At 38.2% G+C, this 18781-nt stretch overlaps 2 protein-coding genes and 1 pseudogene across 2 annotated transcripts in view; 1 reads left to right on the forward strand and 2 right to left on the reverse strand.

Moving 5' to 3' along the window:
- Positions 1 to 18781, reverse strand: part of LOC101563650 (zinc finger protein 699) — a 959136-nt gene that overhangs the window by 926872 nt on the left and 13483 nt on the right. The window lies entirely within an intron of this gene.
- Positions 2226 to 2794, forward strand: LOC101574372 (transmembrane protein 14C). The gene has a single exon (XM_012515089.2). It carries the CDS (start codon positions 2297 to 2299, stop codon positions 2639 to 2641), a length of 345 nt encoding a protein of 114 aa, XP_012370543.1. The 5' UTR covers positions 2226 to 2296; the 3' UTR covers positions 2642 to 2794.
- LOC101574773 lies at positions 4503 to 11195 on the reverse strand (annotated as a pseudogene).

The raw sequence follows: 18781 nt of genomic DNA on the forward strand, positions 1-18781 counted from the left end.
AAAAAAAAAAAAAAAGAAATTGAAAAGGAAAAAAAAAAAAAAAGCACAATTCTACATGGCAAAAAATAAACCTAGATTCTTCACCCTGTGCTAAATCATACCAAACTGGATCAAACATCTAGATAAGAAAATGAAACAGCCAGATAGAAGATAAAATAAATTAAATTCTTAAAGACAGAAATATGAGCAAATCTTTTCTAAGCAGAAGCCTAATTGCACAAGAAATAATAACAAAAATTTGATTATTTCAAATTAAAATGCTTTTTCACAGCAAAAGAACAGTGATTGAAGTAACAATGCAGAAAAATTGAAAAATATTTGCTAGCTACTATTTACATAAAAGACTAATATATAAAATGAATAGAGAACTAAAAATTATAAGGGCCAGCCAAATAGCTCAGCGGATTAAACCACCTGTTTAGGCAGACACAATGGCTGGGGTTCGATCCCCAGTGTGCTGTGCTGGCCCCATCCCTGGGGAGCATTGAGGTGACAATTGAGGCTGGGCATGGTGGTACATGCCTGTAATCCCAGCACTTGGGAGGCTGAAAACAGGAGAATCACTAGGAGTCTGATCTACATAGTGAGTGGATATATATATATATATATATATATATATATATATATATATATATATATATATATATATCCAAACAGTAAATGATCAAATTAAATAGTTGGAGTGACATTTCTTAAATGATAACATACACGAATGTTGGAATGACTGCAGTCGGAGTCAGCCTAGCATAGCACTGCTACAGGAACCCACCCAGCAGGACAAGAAGCAGCACCCTGAAGAGCCCCACAGGGCCAGCAAATGGTGAGGTGAGCAAGCACTGTTGTGTTTTCCTAATAGGTGAGTTCACAGCTATAAATTTTCCTCTAAGAACTGCTTTCATTGCATCCCATAAATTCTGGTAATTTGTGCTTGAATTTTCACTGAATTGTAGATATTGTTTAACTTCTCCTTAATGTCATCTGTAACCCATTGGTTGCTGAGGAGGATGTTGCTTAATTTCCATGTATTTATGGGGTTTTTGTGGTTCCTTTTATCATTTATTTCCAGTTTCATTGCACTATTGTCAGATACTATGCATGGGATAATTTCTGTTTTCTTGCATAGACTTAAGCATGAGCCATGCATTAATATGTGGCCTATTTTAGAAAATGTCCCATGTGCAGCTGAACACAATGTGTATTCAGATGTGGTTTTGTGGAATACTCTGTAAATGTCCACTAAGTTCATTTGTTCCAAGTTCCAGACCAGTTCTGCTACCTTTTTGTTAATTTTTGTCTGCTTGACCTATCTTTTTGGGATAAGGGGGTATTAAGGTCTCCTGTTAGGGTTGTGAACTGGATATTAGTTTTTTCACGTCCCTTAAGATTTATCTTATATAGTTATGTTCTCCCATGTTAAGGCGTACTTATTTAAGAGTGTTACCTCTTTCTCTTGAATTTTTCCCCTAACCAGTATATAGTGGCCTTCTTTATTTCCTTTGAACATTCTTGGTTTGAAACACAGACTCTCTGCGAACAGGACTGGTACCTCTGGATCCCTTTCCAGCCAGAGCCCCAGGCCCAGCGTGTGTGTGGGACCATCCACACATTCACAGGAACCTCCTGCATCAGACAGGCCAGGTGTGGAAACCTGCAGCAGAACTCCCTGCAGAGAGGCTAGGAGTCAGGCCCACCCAGCTAATTCAGGAGCTGAACATCTTGCCAGAGGGACATCGCAGGTTCAACTCTATGAGCTGTAGAAGGAGGAAGCTGAGCACTGCAGCCAAACCAAAGCCAGGCATATCTGGACAAGTTCAAACCTGGTAGATTTGGACCGGTAAGTTTAGACACTTCGCTAGACCCTTATGTATGAGAGCATCCTTTCTCTCTCTTTCTTCATCAAGAGAGGGGACAACAGGTAACCAGGGATCAGGCAGAATGCCCCACACATGTGCGGGGCCTGGGCTCTGCCTGGAAAGGAATCTAGTGAGTGTGCAGAAGGTCTCACACGCAGACCGGGCCTGGGCTGTAGTTGGAAAGGGATCTCAAGGGCTTGTTTTTTAAAATTTAACTTAATTTTGAGGAGTAAAAACAGATGCAAAAGGAAACAGAAACAATATACAATAATACATTTGTTACAAATTTTCAAAACAGGAATAGCTAATTAACAGTGGTTGTTAGATTTTTATCATCAAATATTTTGCTCAGGAAAATAGATATAGAGACCTTGATCCAGACCTTCGTCAGGCCCGCGGCCTAGGTGCAGGCTTGGTGTGGTCACCCACCTGGACACAGAACAATGCAGAGGAGCTCCGGCCCACTAGTGCCGTTACATTATTTTGGCTATGGCTACGCCACCCTGGTTGCTACTGGTGGGATCATTGGCTATGCAAAAGCAGGTAGCATGCCAAGCCTGGCCGCTGGGCTCCTTTTCGGGAGCTTAGCGGGCCTGGGGGCTTACCAGCTGTCTCAGGACCCCAAGAACATTTGGGTTTCCCTAGTTACATCTGGGACCTTGGCCGGCATTATGGGAATGAGATTCTACCACTCTGGAAAATTTATGCCTGCAGGTTTAATTGCAGGTGCCAGTTTGCTGATGGTTGCTAAAATTGGACTGAACGTGTTAAGCAGGCCACATTCATAGTGCTCACGTCCAGCTTGAACTCAGGAAGAATTACACATCTCCAGACTTCCACTTTTAATTGTATTGAAGCAATGCAGGATATGTACATACTTTAGCAATTTACTTAAAACAAACAACTGAACTTGGTGAGGAAAGCGTCAGTCACCAGCATCACACCCTTCGGAGGTGGCTGTAAGCAGAGCGCTCAGCACTGCCCTCACACGGCTGGGTCTTCTGTGGCGAGCCCACCTCTTGTTTCTGTATCAGTAGTTAGAAATCACAAGCAGTAAGATGCTTGCGTCAGCACTGGGGCCCAAAGCCTCACGCCCTGCTCAGAACATTAGGAAAATCTTCTGGTGTGTTCTTTTGCTCGTCTTAGAGCACAGACCTATTTTGAAATTATGTTAAATGGATAATGAAAATAAAATGTATTATTATTAAAAAAAAAGAGGGGCTGGAGAGATGGCTCAGTGGTCTAAAGCACCTACTTAGAACAAGCTTAGCAAAGCATCGGGACCGCGGTTCAATCCCCCAGCACCACATGCCAGCCAGCCTCGCCCCCTGGTGGGCTGAGCTGGCCACACACACATACCACTCTCTCTCTCTCTCTCTCTCTCTCTCTCAAATAAATAAAAATTAAAAAAAATTTATTTCATTAAAAAAAAAGAAAAATAGATATAGTTATGCAAGATTGTACAAATAATTGAATATTAATGCTTGCTTTCAAGAAATCTTAGTTTTTCCTTGTCCTTTTTAAAAATTATTTTTATAGTGAGCATAACAATTGAGAAGATATTAGAAACAGGACACATTTAGAAGAGCAAGATGAAAGGTATTCAAGCGTGGGTTTTGTATTACCTATTGCTGTCTTCAATGTAGTTGCTCAGATCACAGATATCAGAGCCCACAGAATTAGGCAAGTGTAATTATAATTTCCATCATATTTTGAAAATAGCAGTTAATGTTTAAAAATTTCACCTAGCACTTCTGATACTCCTTTCATGATCCATGTTTTCCCCTCAGCACTTCAACTGTCAAGATGAAATACTGCCAGAGCATATTGAAGCTGAGCACCTTCCCTGCCAAACTCTTGTTTAAATCTCAGTCTCTGTCCTCAGGAAAGATATGAACACAAGGAAAATGAAAGCTGCTTTCTTGCTTGCTTTCTCTTTCTTCTTTTTGTTTTCTTTTTTGTGGTACCAGGGATTAAACTGAGGACCTTGTGCTTGCCAGGTGAGCATTTATTCCACTGAGCTACCTCTCCAGCCCCAAGAGATGCTTTCCAATTAAGACCACCATGCTAAGCAGGTACAAGTATGGTATCTACAGGACTGGTGCCTTTAACAGAGTGGTCCAAAGGCATAATCTGAAGATCAATTATTAATTATTATAGGATCCAGGAGGTTCCTTCCACAAAGCTCATATTTAACAAAATAGATCCTTGTTCTCCCAATCCTTGAGGAATTCTTAACATTAATGGAGGAAGAAGAAAAAATCAATTTGCTGTACGTGGTTTGTGCTCTCCCAGTAAGAGGAAAGCTATATGCAATATTCATTTTCTTTTCTCTATTGAAAAAATTTATCTGCATTTTATGTCCATTACTTTTGTAATAAAATATACAGACCAAAATGATCATTTTAACCATTTTTAATTTCACATTAATTACATGGACATTGTACAACTATCAATGTCAACCATTCAACGAAATTATTCATCTTGTCAAACTGAAAATTTGTCCACGTAATAGAAGCTCCCAAAGACTTCATTCCTCAAATCTGTATATCACCATTTACTTTCAAATAATATAAGAAATGAAAGCACACAAATAATAAAAGTATTATGACCAAAATGACTGTATTAAGAGCCTAGATGTTCCGTGTTCTATCTTCTATAACCTGTATTCCACATGGATGCTACACGTATTGAAACTAAGACTGATCTGCTGTGAAGTCTCTTCAAAGTATTCTTAATGTCCCTGTTCCTCAGGCTATAGATGAATGGATTCAGCATAGGGGTGACCACAGTGTACATCAGGGATGCCATTGCACCCTTCCTGGGAGAAGAGGACATATCTGAAAAGAGGTACACTCCAATGCCCGTTCCAAAAAATAAACAAACAACTGTCAGGTGAGATCCACAAGTTGAGAAGGCTTTATACTTCCCACCTGGTGTTGGGACTCTCAGAATAGAAGAAAAAATTTTATAGTAAGATAAAAAGATCCCAGTGATAGGAAAAAAACCAGAAATGGCAACAGCAAAATACATGATCATATTATTGATCAGAGTATGGGAACAGACAAGATTAAGAAGCTGAGAAGGATCACAGAAGAAATTAGCAATTTCCACATCCTGAAAATATGGAAATTGTAAAATAATAAAATTATGCAGTTGTGAATCTAAAACACCAAACAAAAAAGACACCAGAACAAAGAAGGCACAGAGGTTAGTGTTCATAATGACCTGGTAGTGTAGTGGATGACAAATGGCCACATCCGGTCATAGGCCATTACAGTCAGGAGCAGAGCATCCATACATCCAAAAATGATATACAGAGACATCTGTGCCAGGCAGGCTACAAAGGAAATCACTCGACTGTAAGTATGGATGTTCAGAATCATCTTAGGAACCATGGTAGAGATGAAACAGATGTCAGCCAAGGATAGGTTGCAGAGGAAGAAGTACATGGGGGTGTGGAGGTGGGAGTCAGAGCTGACGGCCAGGATGATGAGCAGGTTCCCGAGCACTGTGACCAGGTACATGGACAGGAACAGTCCAAAGAGCATGGGCTGCAGGTCTAGATCCTCTGAGAAGCCCATGAGATGGAATTCTGACACACATGTTAGATTCTGTACTTCAATATTGCTTGGGCACCTTTTCAAAAAGAAAGTGTGTTTGAGAAAAGCAACAAGGAAGTCAAAATTCTCAAATATGCTGTCATGCTTGAGGTGCAAAAATTTGAGCAAAAATTCTGAATTGTGATAAACTCAAGATTTGTAGAACAATTTTATTGTTGGCTTCTTGGTTATTAGTCTTCTATACACACTTTACACATACTCAATGAACAATGTAAGAAGCCCAAGAACATTAGACATAATAGGACCATGGTCACAATGAAATACATTCTATTTACTTATGATGACAGAAATAATAAGAAATATTCTTCTCTGTGGATGATAAAAAGCATTCACATTAGAAAAACTAATAGTCTATGAAACAAAGCTTGTTTTATTTCAAGCAATGGTATGCATCACCTTAACTTAAAAGATTTATAGGTGGGGCTGGGGAGATGGGTCAGTGGAATAAGCACTTCCCTGGCCTTAGTTCAATCTTTGAATATAAATATATATATATATATATATATATATATATATATATATATATTGTAAATTCTAGCAGTGCAACTCCTGAATTTCAAAGTCAACTGTTCATAATCAGAAAACATTTCTATGGACCTGTTGTCTTTAAGAAATGCATCATAGTTAGGTTTTCTGATAGACCTCTTTTGATGATGGTTTTTCTCTTGTAAATAATTTCATATCTAACTTCTCTAGTTGGTTTGGATGGGCTTCAACTTGTGACATTGATGCACATAATCAAGGATATCACTGACGAGAGACGTGGGATCAGTATGCATTACACCAGTAACGAATTAAGAAATAATGAACAACTCAGACTCATAGTGATCCTCCTGATTTGTGCCTCCTTAGTGCTGGGATCACAGGCATGTGCACCATTCCTGGACTCCATCGCCAGCTCCTCACTCCCAGGGGCAGGGCCGGCATGGTATGCAATGCTAGGGATTTTTTGTGTGTGTGTGTGTTTTACTTTTAAAGAATACAAAATAGTGATAGAAAAAAAAGCAGATCAGAAAAAAAATACAAGATTTCACTAAACAAAGTAACAGGAATTCAACAATGGTTGCTGTTGTACATGATGCTATCTTTGGTTGTTCAGATTGCCAGGTATAAATGTATAAGATTCATTTAAATTAAAAAAAAACAAAGAAGTTATAAGAAATGCAAAAGAGGAAAAAAATCAGAGGGAAAAAATTAAGCATTAACTGTTCCTTTCAAAAGACCAACAGAAATCAACAATATAATTATCCAAACTAATCTGAATGCATAGTAAGTATATTTTTCCCTTTTTAAATTTGTCCTTTTCCTCATCCCAGTTTTTCCTTCCCATTGAACAATTTCTTTCCCTTTCATGGTACCTGTTGTACCTTTAATCAGAAAGAGTAATGAAAATCTGAAAGGTGATTTTTTTCCCATAGTATACATGCACCTGCCTCAAATGCTTACCTGAGGTATGTGGAAAAGAGAAATAATTTCTTGAATGTAAAATATGTTTCATTGTTCTTTCAAAGGGTTCAGGGTTTGATTTTAAACCATGATGCACACTTTTCACCAGTGTGACATCTTTCTCACAATGTCAAACAGTCTTTGGTTGCAAATACTTTATTAAACCACAAATAAGCAAGTGTTTCACATTTTGTAAATAAAAAATCCATTTCTGAGAACAATGAACAATCATCTGGGGTGAGAAGATGGAAGAGTAGACTCCAGCAGCATATCTCAGTCCCTCTAAGACCTGGACTTGGGATGCCCGGAGCACAACTTAGTGAACAGAAAAGGAAAAACAGTCTGGGAATTAAAGAGCTGGCAGGAAATCTATCACAGTGAAACAGAGGAATCAGAAAACAACTCAGGGAAAATAAGCACATAGGCTGGAACACTAATTGTGGCTCCTAGCAATGACAATCTGACCTCAAAAAAAAAAAAAAAAAGGCAAGCTGTGGAAAAGTTAGCAGCTTCAGGGAGAAAGGATGAACTAAGCCAGAAGTGCTTGCCCCAAGAAAAGCACACTGGTTTTGTAAAGTGAAAAAGCAGTGTGCAGGTCTACTTTGGAGGTAACTATTCCTAATCTGTAGGCTAGAGTTGGAGAAGAAATTCATTCAAGCATGTACCATATTTGAGTGATTCACCAGGAGCCGTTTGGGAAGGGATTGCTTAGAAACAAGCTATTCTGGGAATAAGAAGCCACAGAATAACTACAATTGAAGGTTCCTAGGATCACACTGTCATGGAGGATAAACAAGAGACAGGCATCAAGAAGTCCTGGAAGCAGTGAGGATTAAACACAGAATAAATGCCTGAAAAGTTTAAACTCAGGATGCAAAGTGCACAGGGGTGATGCCCTGTGATGGGAAGCCAGACAAGTCAATGTGGGTTTTGGAAGGATCTGAATCTTAAAGTGCAGTAGATCCAGCACACAGCTTGATGTCAATGACTCACAGCTTGAATGCAGCACAGGTCTTAGTGCTCTGTTTTCTCTATTGAACAATGTGATCAGAGAAACTCCTTATCTTGGGTGGTTGCAACAGCCTGGGAGTACAGACAGAGTTTTTCCAGCAGACACTGCACATCCTCACAGGCTAAAAAGTTTGACAGAGAAGGCAGTGATTGGAGCTGCACTGAGGAAACTAAAATGGGGAGAGAGGCTGGAGTGAACATACCCCCCAAGGCAGATGCTACTGAGCACCCTAATTATGCTAAGATGGCATGATAGGACTTAGCATTTTCACACACAACAGTGAATGTGGTAGCCAATAGGTAACAAATAATGCATGTTGAAGTCTGAGAAAAGAACAATTCACACCTAAAACTAGTACAAAGAAGGACATTATAAGAATCAAGGTAAATATTAGCAACATTGAGATTCTGAAATTCTATCAATGAATCGAAGAGTTGGGTTCCTCAAAAGAATAAATAAGGGCTGTCCTGATAGCTCAGTGGACTAAAGCACCTGTTAAGACAGTGCTGTGGCCGGGGTTTGGTCCCCTGCATGTTGTGCTGGCCCCGCCTGCAGGGTATGCTGAGAGGACGATTGAGACTGGGCATGGTGGTGCACGTCTATAGTCCAACCATTTGGGAGGCTGTAAACAAGAGAGTCACCACAAGTCCGATCTATGTAGTGAGACCCTGAACACCCAGTAGACCCTGCCCTAAATACAGAAAAAATAAATAAATAAAATAAAAAAGAATAAATAAAACAACCAATCTTACAAAAAAAATGAAAGCAAGGTCTCATATCAATACAAGTAGAAATGAAAAAGATTCATAGCAGACTGTCCATCAGACAAAGGACTCCTTTCTAAAGCATATAAAGAATTTTTAAAAATCAGGCCTCCAAAATTCAAACACCCAATCCAAAATTGGGCACGTGAGATAAATATACATTTCACAAATGAAGAGATATAAATGTCATATAAATATATGAAAAAATGTTCAACATCTTTAGTCATCCAAGAGATAGAAGTTAAAACAATGCTGAGACACTATCTTCCTGCAGGAAGAATGGTTGCCATCAAGAAGTCAACCAACAACAAATGCTGGAGAGACTGTGGGGGGGAAAAGAACCCTTCTGCACTGCTGATGATACTTCAGACTCCTACAATCACTATGGATATCAGTGTGGGGATTCCTCATCAAGCCAGACATTTTCCTCCTGAGTAATTTTCCAGAAGAAATGAAAACCTCGTAACACAGGTTTATACGTGCACCCATGTTTATAGCAGCACAATTTGTCACAGCTAAATCTTGGAAACAACCCAAATACCCTTCAATTGAAGAATGGATAAAAACAGATATGGTATTTTTATACAATGGAGTATTACTTATCTATTAAGAAAAGATAAATTTGAGGCTCTTATAGATATATGGATGCAGCTAGAGGTTATATTGGTAAGTGAAATACATCAGATCTACATGTGAAAATGTCATGTTATCATATGTAATGCAACAACCACTGTTTGATTTTGTTTGTCTTGAAATTCTGTACCATATGTATTGCTTCTGCTATTTGTTTTTACTCCTGAAAATAAAACTAAAAATAAGTATAAAATAAAAAAAACATCATGTTATCTCAGTAGTGTAAGAATATGAAAGAGTATGAAAATCTATAAGGAACAACAGATACTGTGAAAGGGAAATAAACTGTTAAGTGGAAAGGAAAAACTGGGATGAGAAAAAAGACAAATAAAAGAAGGGAAAAGACATATTTAGGTATATATGCAGAGTGGTTTGGATAATTGTACAGTCAATTTCTGCTGGTTGGTTGAAAGGAGCAGTTAATACTTAAAATTTTTTCTTACTCTGATTTTTTTCTTTCTTCTTTGAATATCTTATAACTTACTCTTTTTTTGGCAGAACCATAACTTCTTTTTAATGATTTTTTAAACAAATTTTACAAATGAAGAGATACAAATGTCATATAAATACATGAATAAAAATGTGACAAAAGATGCACAAGGTGCTGTACATGATCCCAGGGTAAATCTTGAGTCAGACAGCAAAAGTTACAGTTTTAGTTATATAGGTCTCGCTTCAACTAGGTCTTAACCATCCAGCAGAAAAGTGTAACCACAAGGTATAAAAAGTAAAGCTATCTTAATATGCTGAGCTGTAAAAGGCTCAAGTCAACAACTTGGACAATTAACAGTTGTGTTGATAACTCACTACTATTATGGACTCTTTGGGTTACTTTGAACTATATGGGGTTATTTTGCTGAATTCAAGTACCCACAATCTTTAGTCTGTCAACAAGTATGAAAAGTCCTTCAAAGACTTCTCCAAATACAGCTTCTCTAACTGCAATGGAACACCCATCCCTGACAAAACAAAACAAAAAAGGGGGATACAAACAAAGGACCACTTTGTTGAGAAAAAAAATATATGTATATATGACAGTTTAGATATACAGCTACGTTCAGTTCATTGAGAAGAAAATGTTGTACTAAAATTGTTTAGACAAGAGATCATGGCTGCATCTTGTCCTCTGAATAACTAATATGAAGACAAAAATATGCAATGTATTAATTATTATAACTGTCCTACTAACCTGTTTTGAAACTGTTTCACTGCTATTTTATCTTTATTCTCATTAAAATGAATAAAAAATCTTACATGTTTATATCTGATAATCTGTGAACAACTAATTTGAAAGTAGCATCATGTAATACAGCAACCATTGCTGAATTCCTATCGCTTTGTTTAGTGAAGTCTTGTATCATGTCTAATCCTGGGTTTTATTTTTCTATCACTGTTTCATATTCTTAAAAATAAGTTTTAGAACTTTAGTGAAACTGAACACATACCTGAGAGCTTCATATTTAGGAAAGTTTTAATAAGGTTTCTTGATGTCCTCATTACTGTATTTTCTGTCTCATGTTTTACTTGTGGTTGGCATCCACAAATCTTTAAAAGATTTTACAGTGCTTTGGAGACAGTATAGAAATCCTCCATTGCTCCTATCCTGGGTGAGATGCTTTTGGAAAATTGAATTTATGCAGAAGGAAAGCTACAGGCTGAATCAGAAGTTTCAAGACCACACACCACAGCCTAAAACTAAATTTCACAGTCCACTAACCTGAAATTTTGCACTGGCATCCTATTTGACTACACAAAATATGTGTTTGATAATTGTCCTATTATGGGAAACAATGCTTCTGATACTTCCTCTATCCATTATGAAAGCTAGCACTTACTGAGTTAGGTTGCATTTCTCCTGGGTCATGACTAAGAGCTAGGATCCAGGTCCCTTCTTTGCCAAGTTCCTTGTTAAGGCTCCATAGTTTTCCTCCAGATTGGTATGAACACAGCGTGAAATAGAAATGCCTGACACAGAAAGCCACAGAGAATGAGACACAAAGCATAGAGCCTGCTACAACCACCAAGATGATGGCTTGGAAGCACAATCTCATTATCTACTATTATAACAAATTAGAGATCCCATACACAGTGCTCATAATTAATCAACTTGGTGCATTGCTTCAAGTCTCTAAGGAATTTTTACATTAACAAACGAGAAAGAGATAATAAATATCCTTTTAAGGTGTCTGGCCTCTTTATCTAACAAGAAGGAAGCTCGTGTGATCAAGCTGCATTTCCAATACCTGTTATCTTAAAGTAAAGATTACCATTTTAACCATTTTTAGCCATAGATTATAGCTAAAATGATAGAAATTTCAGGGACATTGAATATGTTCAGACTGCTGTACAACTATGAAACCACCCACCCCACAAAATTTTTTACCTTCTCAAACTGAACATTTGTCCCTACCTTAAAATTTCCCCATGCCTTCCTTTCCCAATCCCTGTTTTGCACATTAACATATCACACATGAAAACTATGAAGCATTAAAACTCATTTAAAATATTGTCAACAAGGAGGTATGGCATACATCTAGATGTGTAATGTGTTTCCTGTTATAGTGAATACAGATGGCATAGGTCATGAGATTAGACTGTTATTCTGTGGGGTTTTGTCACAGTAACTTGAACATCCCTGGATCTCAGCCTATAGAAGAAGGGATTCAGCACTGTGGTGACTAAAATTTAAGTTCTTGAGGTCATCTCACCTCCATGGGAGAACAGGGCATAATGGAGAATGGTATATGCCAACACTTGTCCCAAAAACTAAACAAGGGCCAAGGAGATAGCTCAGTAGAATAAGCACTTGCCTTGCAAGTGCAAGGTCATGAGTTCAATCCCCAGTTCTGCAAAACAAAATAAAAATAAAAATAAATAAATAAACAAAAACCTGACAGATGAGACCCACTCTTGTGAAGGCTACATACTTGTCTACTGAAAATGGAATTCTCATGGTGAAAAATGTGGTTTTTATTTTCAAACTAGGAAGAAAACAAAATGGCACCATGAAAGCAAAGGACTGGGTTATTGTTAAATATATTGGAACAGACAAAGGCAAGGCCTCCTCCTCCTCCTCCTCCTCCTCCTCCTCTTCCTCCTCCTTCTTGAGTGGGGCAAGCATGGCAGGCCCTGGGATCGAATCCTTGGCCCCTGCACCTGCAAAGATCAGATGGCTGAATGTGCATGTGCTTGTTTCTGCATTCTCTATTCTATTTATTTGATCCATATGTATGTTTTGTGCCAGTGCCATGGTGCTTTTATCTAGTATAACTTCATTGGCTTTTTGAGGGTTTTTTTTTGTCTGTTTTTTTTGTTGTTGTTTTGTTTGTTTGTTTGTTTTGCAGAACCAGGGATTGAACTCAAACCCGGGCGCTTGCCAGGGAAGCGCTTATTCTGAGCCATCTCCTGGCCCCTCTAGTATAACTTGAAATCCAGGCTTATCGTGATTATTTTGCTTATTATCCTTGATTGCTTTTGCTATTTTCAATCTCTTCTCCTTCTTTTATAAATTCTGGGCTTTTCTCTAGTTCAATGAGGAACAGTGTTGCTGTTTTTATTGGAATTGCATTAAATGTATGTATCAGTTTGGGGAGTATGGCCATTCTGGCAATGCTGGTCCTTCCTAGCAAGATACAGGGGATGTCGATTCTTTAAAGTACTATTTGATCTCCTTTTTTAAAGAGAGAATGCCCTTCATGATAACATCAAGAAAAATTCAACACGTATTTTAATTCTTACGTGTTGAATTTGTCTTGATATTATCATGAAGGGCATTCTTTCCTAATTTCTTTTTTGCTGGATTTATTATTGGTATACAAAAATACTGTTGATGTTTTTGCATTTATTTTGTATCCTCCCACATTGCTAAATTTATTAATTTGAGGAGTCATTTGATGAAATTTTTAGATCTACTATGTAGAGTATCACATCTTTTGCATTTTTTTTTCTTCCTGTGTGTACCCCACTTCTTTCTCTTCCCTGATTGCTCTGCTGTTTTCAGTAATATATTGAACAGCATTGGTTGTGATAGATATGCTTGTCCTGTTCCTATGGGGGAAACTGAAAGTTTTAATTTAGTGTTGACAGTACCTTTAGTTACAAGTGATTTTTATCAGATTGAGGATCATTCTACACCCATTTCCTTAGGGTTTTTATCATGTACAGATGTTCCATTTGTCAAAGGCTTCTGCATCTGTCAAGATGATCATGTGGTTGTCCTTACTTCTGCTCATGTGAAATGCTACACTTATGAATGTGTATGTTGGGCCTTCCTCACATCCCTGGACTGAAAGTCAGTCATGGTGTATGAATATTCTTTTGATTTGCTGTATTCATTTGCCATCATCTTGTTGTGGATAATTGTGCCTACATCTATTAAAGGAATTGTTTCATAGCTTGCATTTTTTTAGTTGGGCTTTGGAGTCAGTGTAAAACTAGCTTCCATGTAGGAATTTGGAAGTCTTTCTCTTACATTTTGAGTTAACATTAGTGGCCCATTGAGTACTGATGAGTGTGTTACTTAATGTTTAGGTGTTAGGGGGGTCTGCCAGTTAGCTCAGTTGTTTAAGTGCCTGCTCACGCAAATGCAGTCAAGGGCAGGATACTGCCTCCATCTGCCTTGCCCAAACCACCCTTAAGGCAACCTGAGCCAGCCAAAAAGAGAAAAATCATAATGTTTAGGTGCTAGTAGAATTGGTGCACTCCCTTTTATAATCGATTTCTAGTTTTATTGTGCTATGATCTGATAGTACGTGTGGAATTATTCTGATATTTTTGTGTTTATGTAAGCAAGATTGATGAACTAGCGTGCGGCCAATTTTGAAGAGAGTTCTGTGCACTACTGAGGAGTATGAGTATTCAGTTGTGGTATGTGTAGAAAGCTCTAGACATGTATTAAGCCTTTTCTTCAGTGGTGACTCAGCTATGACATTTCTTTCCTAATTTTTTGGTTAGTTGATCTGTTGCTCTGAAAGAGGGGTCTAAGTGTCCCCACTGTGATTATGTTGGTGTTTGATATTTTCTCTTCCTGTCAAACTGTCCCCTAACCCAATATATAGTAATGTACATCCCTCTACAGATGTTTATCCCACCTCCACTGACAGAACTTAGTGCTTCACCAGTTTTAGCTTGAAGTTTAGTTTGTCAGAGAATAACTGTAACCTCTTTTACCTTCGGGGTCCTGGTGCATGGAATATTATTTTAGTCTGTTATCCTTTCGTTTTTTTGTCTATCAATTTCTTGAATCCAATGGATTATATTCTTTTTTGATCCAGTATGCCAATCTGTGTCCTTTGTGAGCTAAGACCATTTATATTATTACTGAAAAGTTTTGACTTGTTCTTTTCATTGCGTTCTTTTCCAGCTGTTGTTTTTTTATGTATTTAATATAGGGTCTACAGCGTCTCACTACATGGATCGGATTCGCAGAGATTCTCCTGTTTTCAGCCTCCCAGGCACTGGGATTACAGGCACGTGCCACGACACCCAGTCTCGGTTGCCATCTCAGCGCACCCCTGGGACAAGGCCAGCACAACATGCCAGGGATGAAACCCCAGTCCCTGCGCCTGCCTAAGAAGGTGCTTTAATGCATTCTTTTTCAGTTGTTGACATTTTATTTTACTTAACTGCTCACCTTGCTGAATTACTTCCATCTGATCTTTTGGATTTGGGCTTATTTTTGATGAGGATATTTTTTATTACTTTTGAATTCTGGTTTGTGCACCTCTCAAAGTGTTGTTATGAAATGTCCTTATTTTTCCCCCAATTTTGACACTTTGGGAGGATATACCTATTAGTTTGGTTTGGAAGTTCTCTTAGATCTTAAAACACTTCACTCCAAGATCTGCCAGCATTAACAGTTTACGTTTAAGTCTGCTCCCTTCTTAATGCATTTACATTTATAGGTGATATCTTGCTTTTCGTTGACAGGTTTTAAGATTTTATTCCATGAAAACGTGATAATTTTACTATAATGTGTCATGGAAAGTTTATTTATCATAGTTATTTAGCATTCTGTAAGCCTCAATTTGTTAAGTTTTTCCTCATACATTGGAAATTTCCTGGCACTATTTCTGTGAACAGATTTTTAATTCATGTGTGTTGCCCTCTAACCTTGTCCAACTCCAATTAGTGTTAGATTTGTCTTCTTTGCATTATTTTGCATTATTTAGTAGCTGTTGCATAAAATTTTCCAGCTGTTTTTGTCTCTAAGGCTTCTTTTCAGATTGGTCATTCATGTTGTTTATATGAATTATATGAAATTCTTTACCTCTGGGATCAACCAACATGACTCAAGTGAAACAAAGAAGTGAGGAAACACTAACTACACCAACCAGAATAAAAACAGAAATAAAGATAGAACAGTGACATAGCGGTTATGGCATTTTCGTAGAGCAGTCACACAGCTCCCTCACACACAAGAGTGTGGTCTCATTGTGAGAAATCAAGAAGTTTCCCTAAGGCCCAGATAACAGCCTGAAGCTACGAGGGCTGTTGTACCCTTTGAACATGGGTCTTGGTAACAGGCATGCTGCATGTGTGACCCAGTGTAGTGCTCCATAGATCCAATATCCTTAACAGATGGGAGGATAACTATCATGGGTGCTTATGTTTCTTCCCTCCACAGGCTTTCCTTGCCAAATTAATACATGACCAAAGGGGCACTGGCCCAGGTGCCGATCATCATCTCCCCACAGATGTTGATCCCAACTCCACTGACAGAACTTAGTGCCACACCTACATTCAGCTGAGCACTTTTGTCAGTGTGAGGCATTGGGCCACAACTTTTTCAGCCCTTTCTAGTGTTGGGGAGACAACAGCCAGTTTTACTTCATCCTCTGACTTTGGCAGAAGCCTGTATCTCCCCTAATAGATCCCCACTCCTTTCTTTACTCTGAATTATCACCATCTTAGGTCTTCCTGCCTCTGTATCTCCAGCAAGCAGATGCTGGTGATGGCTTAGAGGAGCCTATGGGCAATTTTGGGTCATGTGGTGAATGTTCCATTAAAAGGACTCCAATCATACATGGGGGTAATAAGTAACTGTTTTCCTGTACCAGTCAAGTCTTTCTTCTTCCTATACTTCTGCTGTTCACTGGCACTGGAGTGCTACCACTTACAGGCTGTGGGTATATGGAAATTTGTTCCAGCCTACCGTGCTTCTGGCTTCCCTGGTTATGTCTCACTTACTGTGCCCAGTAAAGAGGTTAGAGTGCTTCTGAGTTCATTCCATCAGCAACACTGTCCCTGAGGGGCAGCTCGCTCCCTCAATCCAAGCATACAAAGTCTGCTGTGTGATGTGGGGTACCATGATACAGGAGTGGTCCAGCTTCCCCTCACACTCTCCCTAAGCACTGAAGTTTAGTCCAGCTAAATTTTTTTTTCATTTATCATTCCTTGTTGAACTTTATATTTTGTCCTGCCTTAGGATATCTGCTTTTCTCTAACACCAATTTGAAGACACTTTTTCTGTCACCCCCAAGGTAGCTATCGTCTCTGAGTATATGTCTTTAAAAATGCTATACCCACTCTCCATCTAAACTACTCATTACAAAACTCAAAACATACGACCAGCCAGATAGTTCAGTGGACTAAAGCACCTTCTTAGGCAGAACAGTGGCTGAGGTTCGGTCCCCTGCCTACCATGCCAGCTCTGCCCCAAGACGCACTGAGAGGGGAATTGAGACTGGGCATGGTGACACGCACCTGTAATCCCATCACTTGGGAAGCTGAAAATAGGAGGATCACTACAATCCAATCTACATAGTGAGACCCTGTAGACCCTGTACTAAAATACCACAAAAAATTCAAAACATAAAAATATAAACAAAAAAACCCACATTAACTATGTTAAAATTTCAATTAACGTTCTCATTAGCACTCTTTATGGAACTTTGAAATATTTCCAGAAATATTTGAGGTTTGTGTAGCCATAGATTTTTACAGGGGTTCAGAATATATTCTGATTCCTTCATATACTTGCTCCCTAAACACTGTAAGAATTTGTTAAGTTCATTTTGTCAAAATTCCATAGCATTAGTTTATGTAAGTCTTAAAAATTTATGGACTATATTACTATACATATTTATGCTTACTACAACACTCATTTATTTATTTTTATTTTTATTTTTTTAGGTTATAAGCAGAATATTTATTGAGGGAAAGAAAGCTCCTGTCCAAGAGAGGGACAGGAGGGGGCCCCTGAGCAGGTTGTCCCCAATGGTAGAAGGTTTTTTTTTTTTTGGAGGCTCGAAATGCCTTTAGGGCATTTCTGGTTTGCAGTGACTGTCTGGGTTGGAATCCCAGAAGTTTGAGCTTGAGGGCTTTGTTTAAAGAGGCATTTAAACAACTAAGCTACTGGGCAGGTCCCCAGATTAACATCTTAGGTTTTTTTTTGTTGTTGTTGTTGTTGTTTGTTTTTTTGTACCAGGGATTGAACTCAGGACTCCGCGCTTAACACTCATTTAATGTATTTGTATGAAGTACTTACATTTAGCTGTACCACTTTAAATGATACACAATAATTACTGAAGTATTGGGCTTCACTTGATCAATCTCCTATGAGAAAAATTCAAAGTCCTATGTTTCTTTCATCATACCTGTGAAAATTCTGTACTATATGTGCATGGATGGTAACTGAATTATGAAATCCAGTCCATGCTTTGTTACACTATATTATTGCCTACATTTGGGAAAAAAAATTAGGTCTATCAACTGCATTTCCCTATTGAGAGGTATTAAGAAATATTCAATGTGCCTGGTCATAATCATTCCATGATAGCTTCTTTTCACATTAAAGAATATTTTCATATCTGAGATTCTCATTTTTGTTCTAACATTCTAATTTTCACTCACAGAAAACTCTAGAATCCACAGCTCTCGCATCATAAATGCCCTTGGAAACCACTGATTCTAACCTGCTTCATAGATGAACTTCCTGAACCTCAATGAAGAATTCATGGTTTTGGCTCAGCTCAGGCATCTGTACTCAATCAAGACTGACAACAAAAAGAAAAACACTCCTTCAGAGTATAAGAATCCTAAGACTAGAGACAATAGACCTAAGTCCAGGACCCACATCTTTCAATTATTCACTGTGTAGCTTGTGTCAACCATACCAGCATTCCATACAGATTGTGCTCATCTGTAAATAAAGAGAATCAAACTCATCTCTAGAGATGTAAGGCACTTAAAGAAGGCAATACTTAGTACTTGTCCAATGTTTTATAATAAATATATGAATCATAGAATTTACTAAATATGTATTAATGATGAACATATACAACACCACTCTATTTGATATGTCTATACCAATCTATATTTCTCTGATAAAAGTTATAAATCTGAGTGGAGACACAGGCATGGAGTCCACTGGACTAGGAACAGCAACTTGATGAGTTAAAGATACAGGCTCGTGATGTACAGTTGTACAGCCTTGAGAAATCAGTACAT

Source organism: Octodon degus, unplaced genomic scaffold, assembly GCF_000260255.1.
Source record: "Octodon degus isolate 3935 unplaced genomic scaffold, OctDeg1.0 scaffold00050, whole genome shotgun sequence".
Classification (NCBI taxonomy): domain Eukaryota; kingdom Metazoa; phylum Chordata; class Mammalia; order Rodentia; family Octodontidae; genus Octodon; species Octodon degus.

Bases quoted from the DNA above. Each gene is read 5' to 3' on its own strand.
- LOC101574372 (XM_012515089.2), top strand. From the start codon at position 2,297: ATGCAGAGGAGCTCCGGCCCACTAGTGCCGTTACATTATTTTGGCTAT.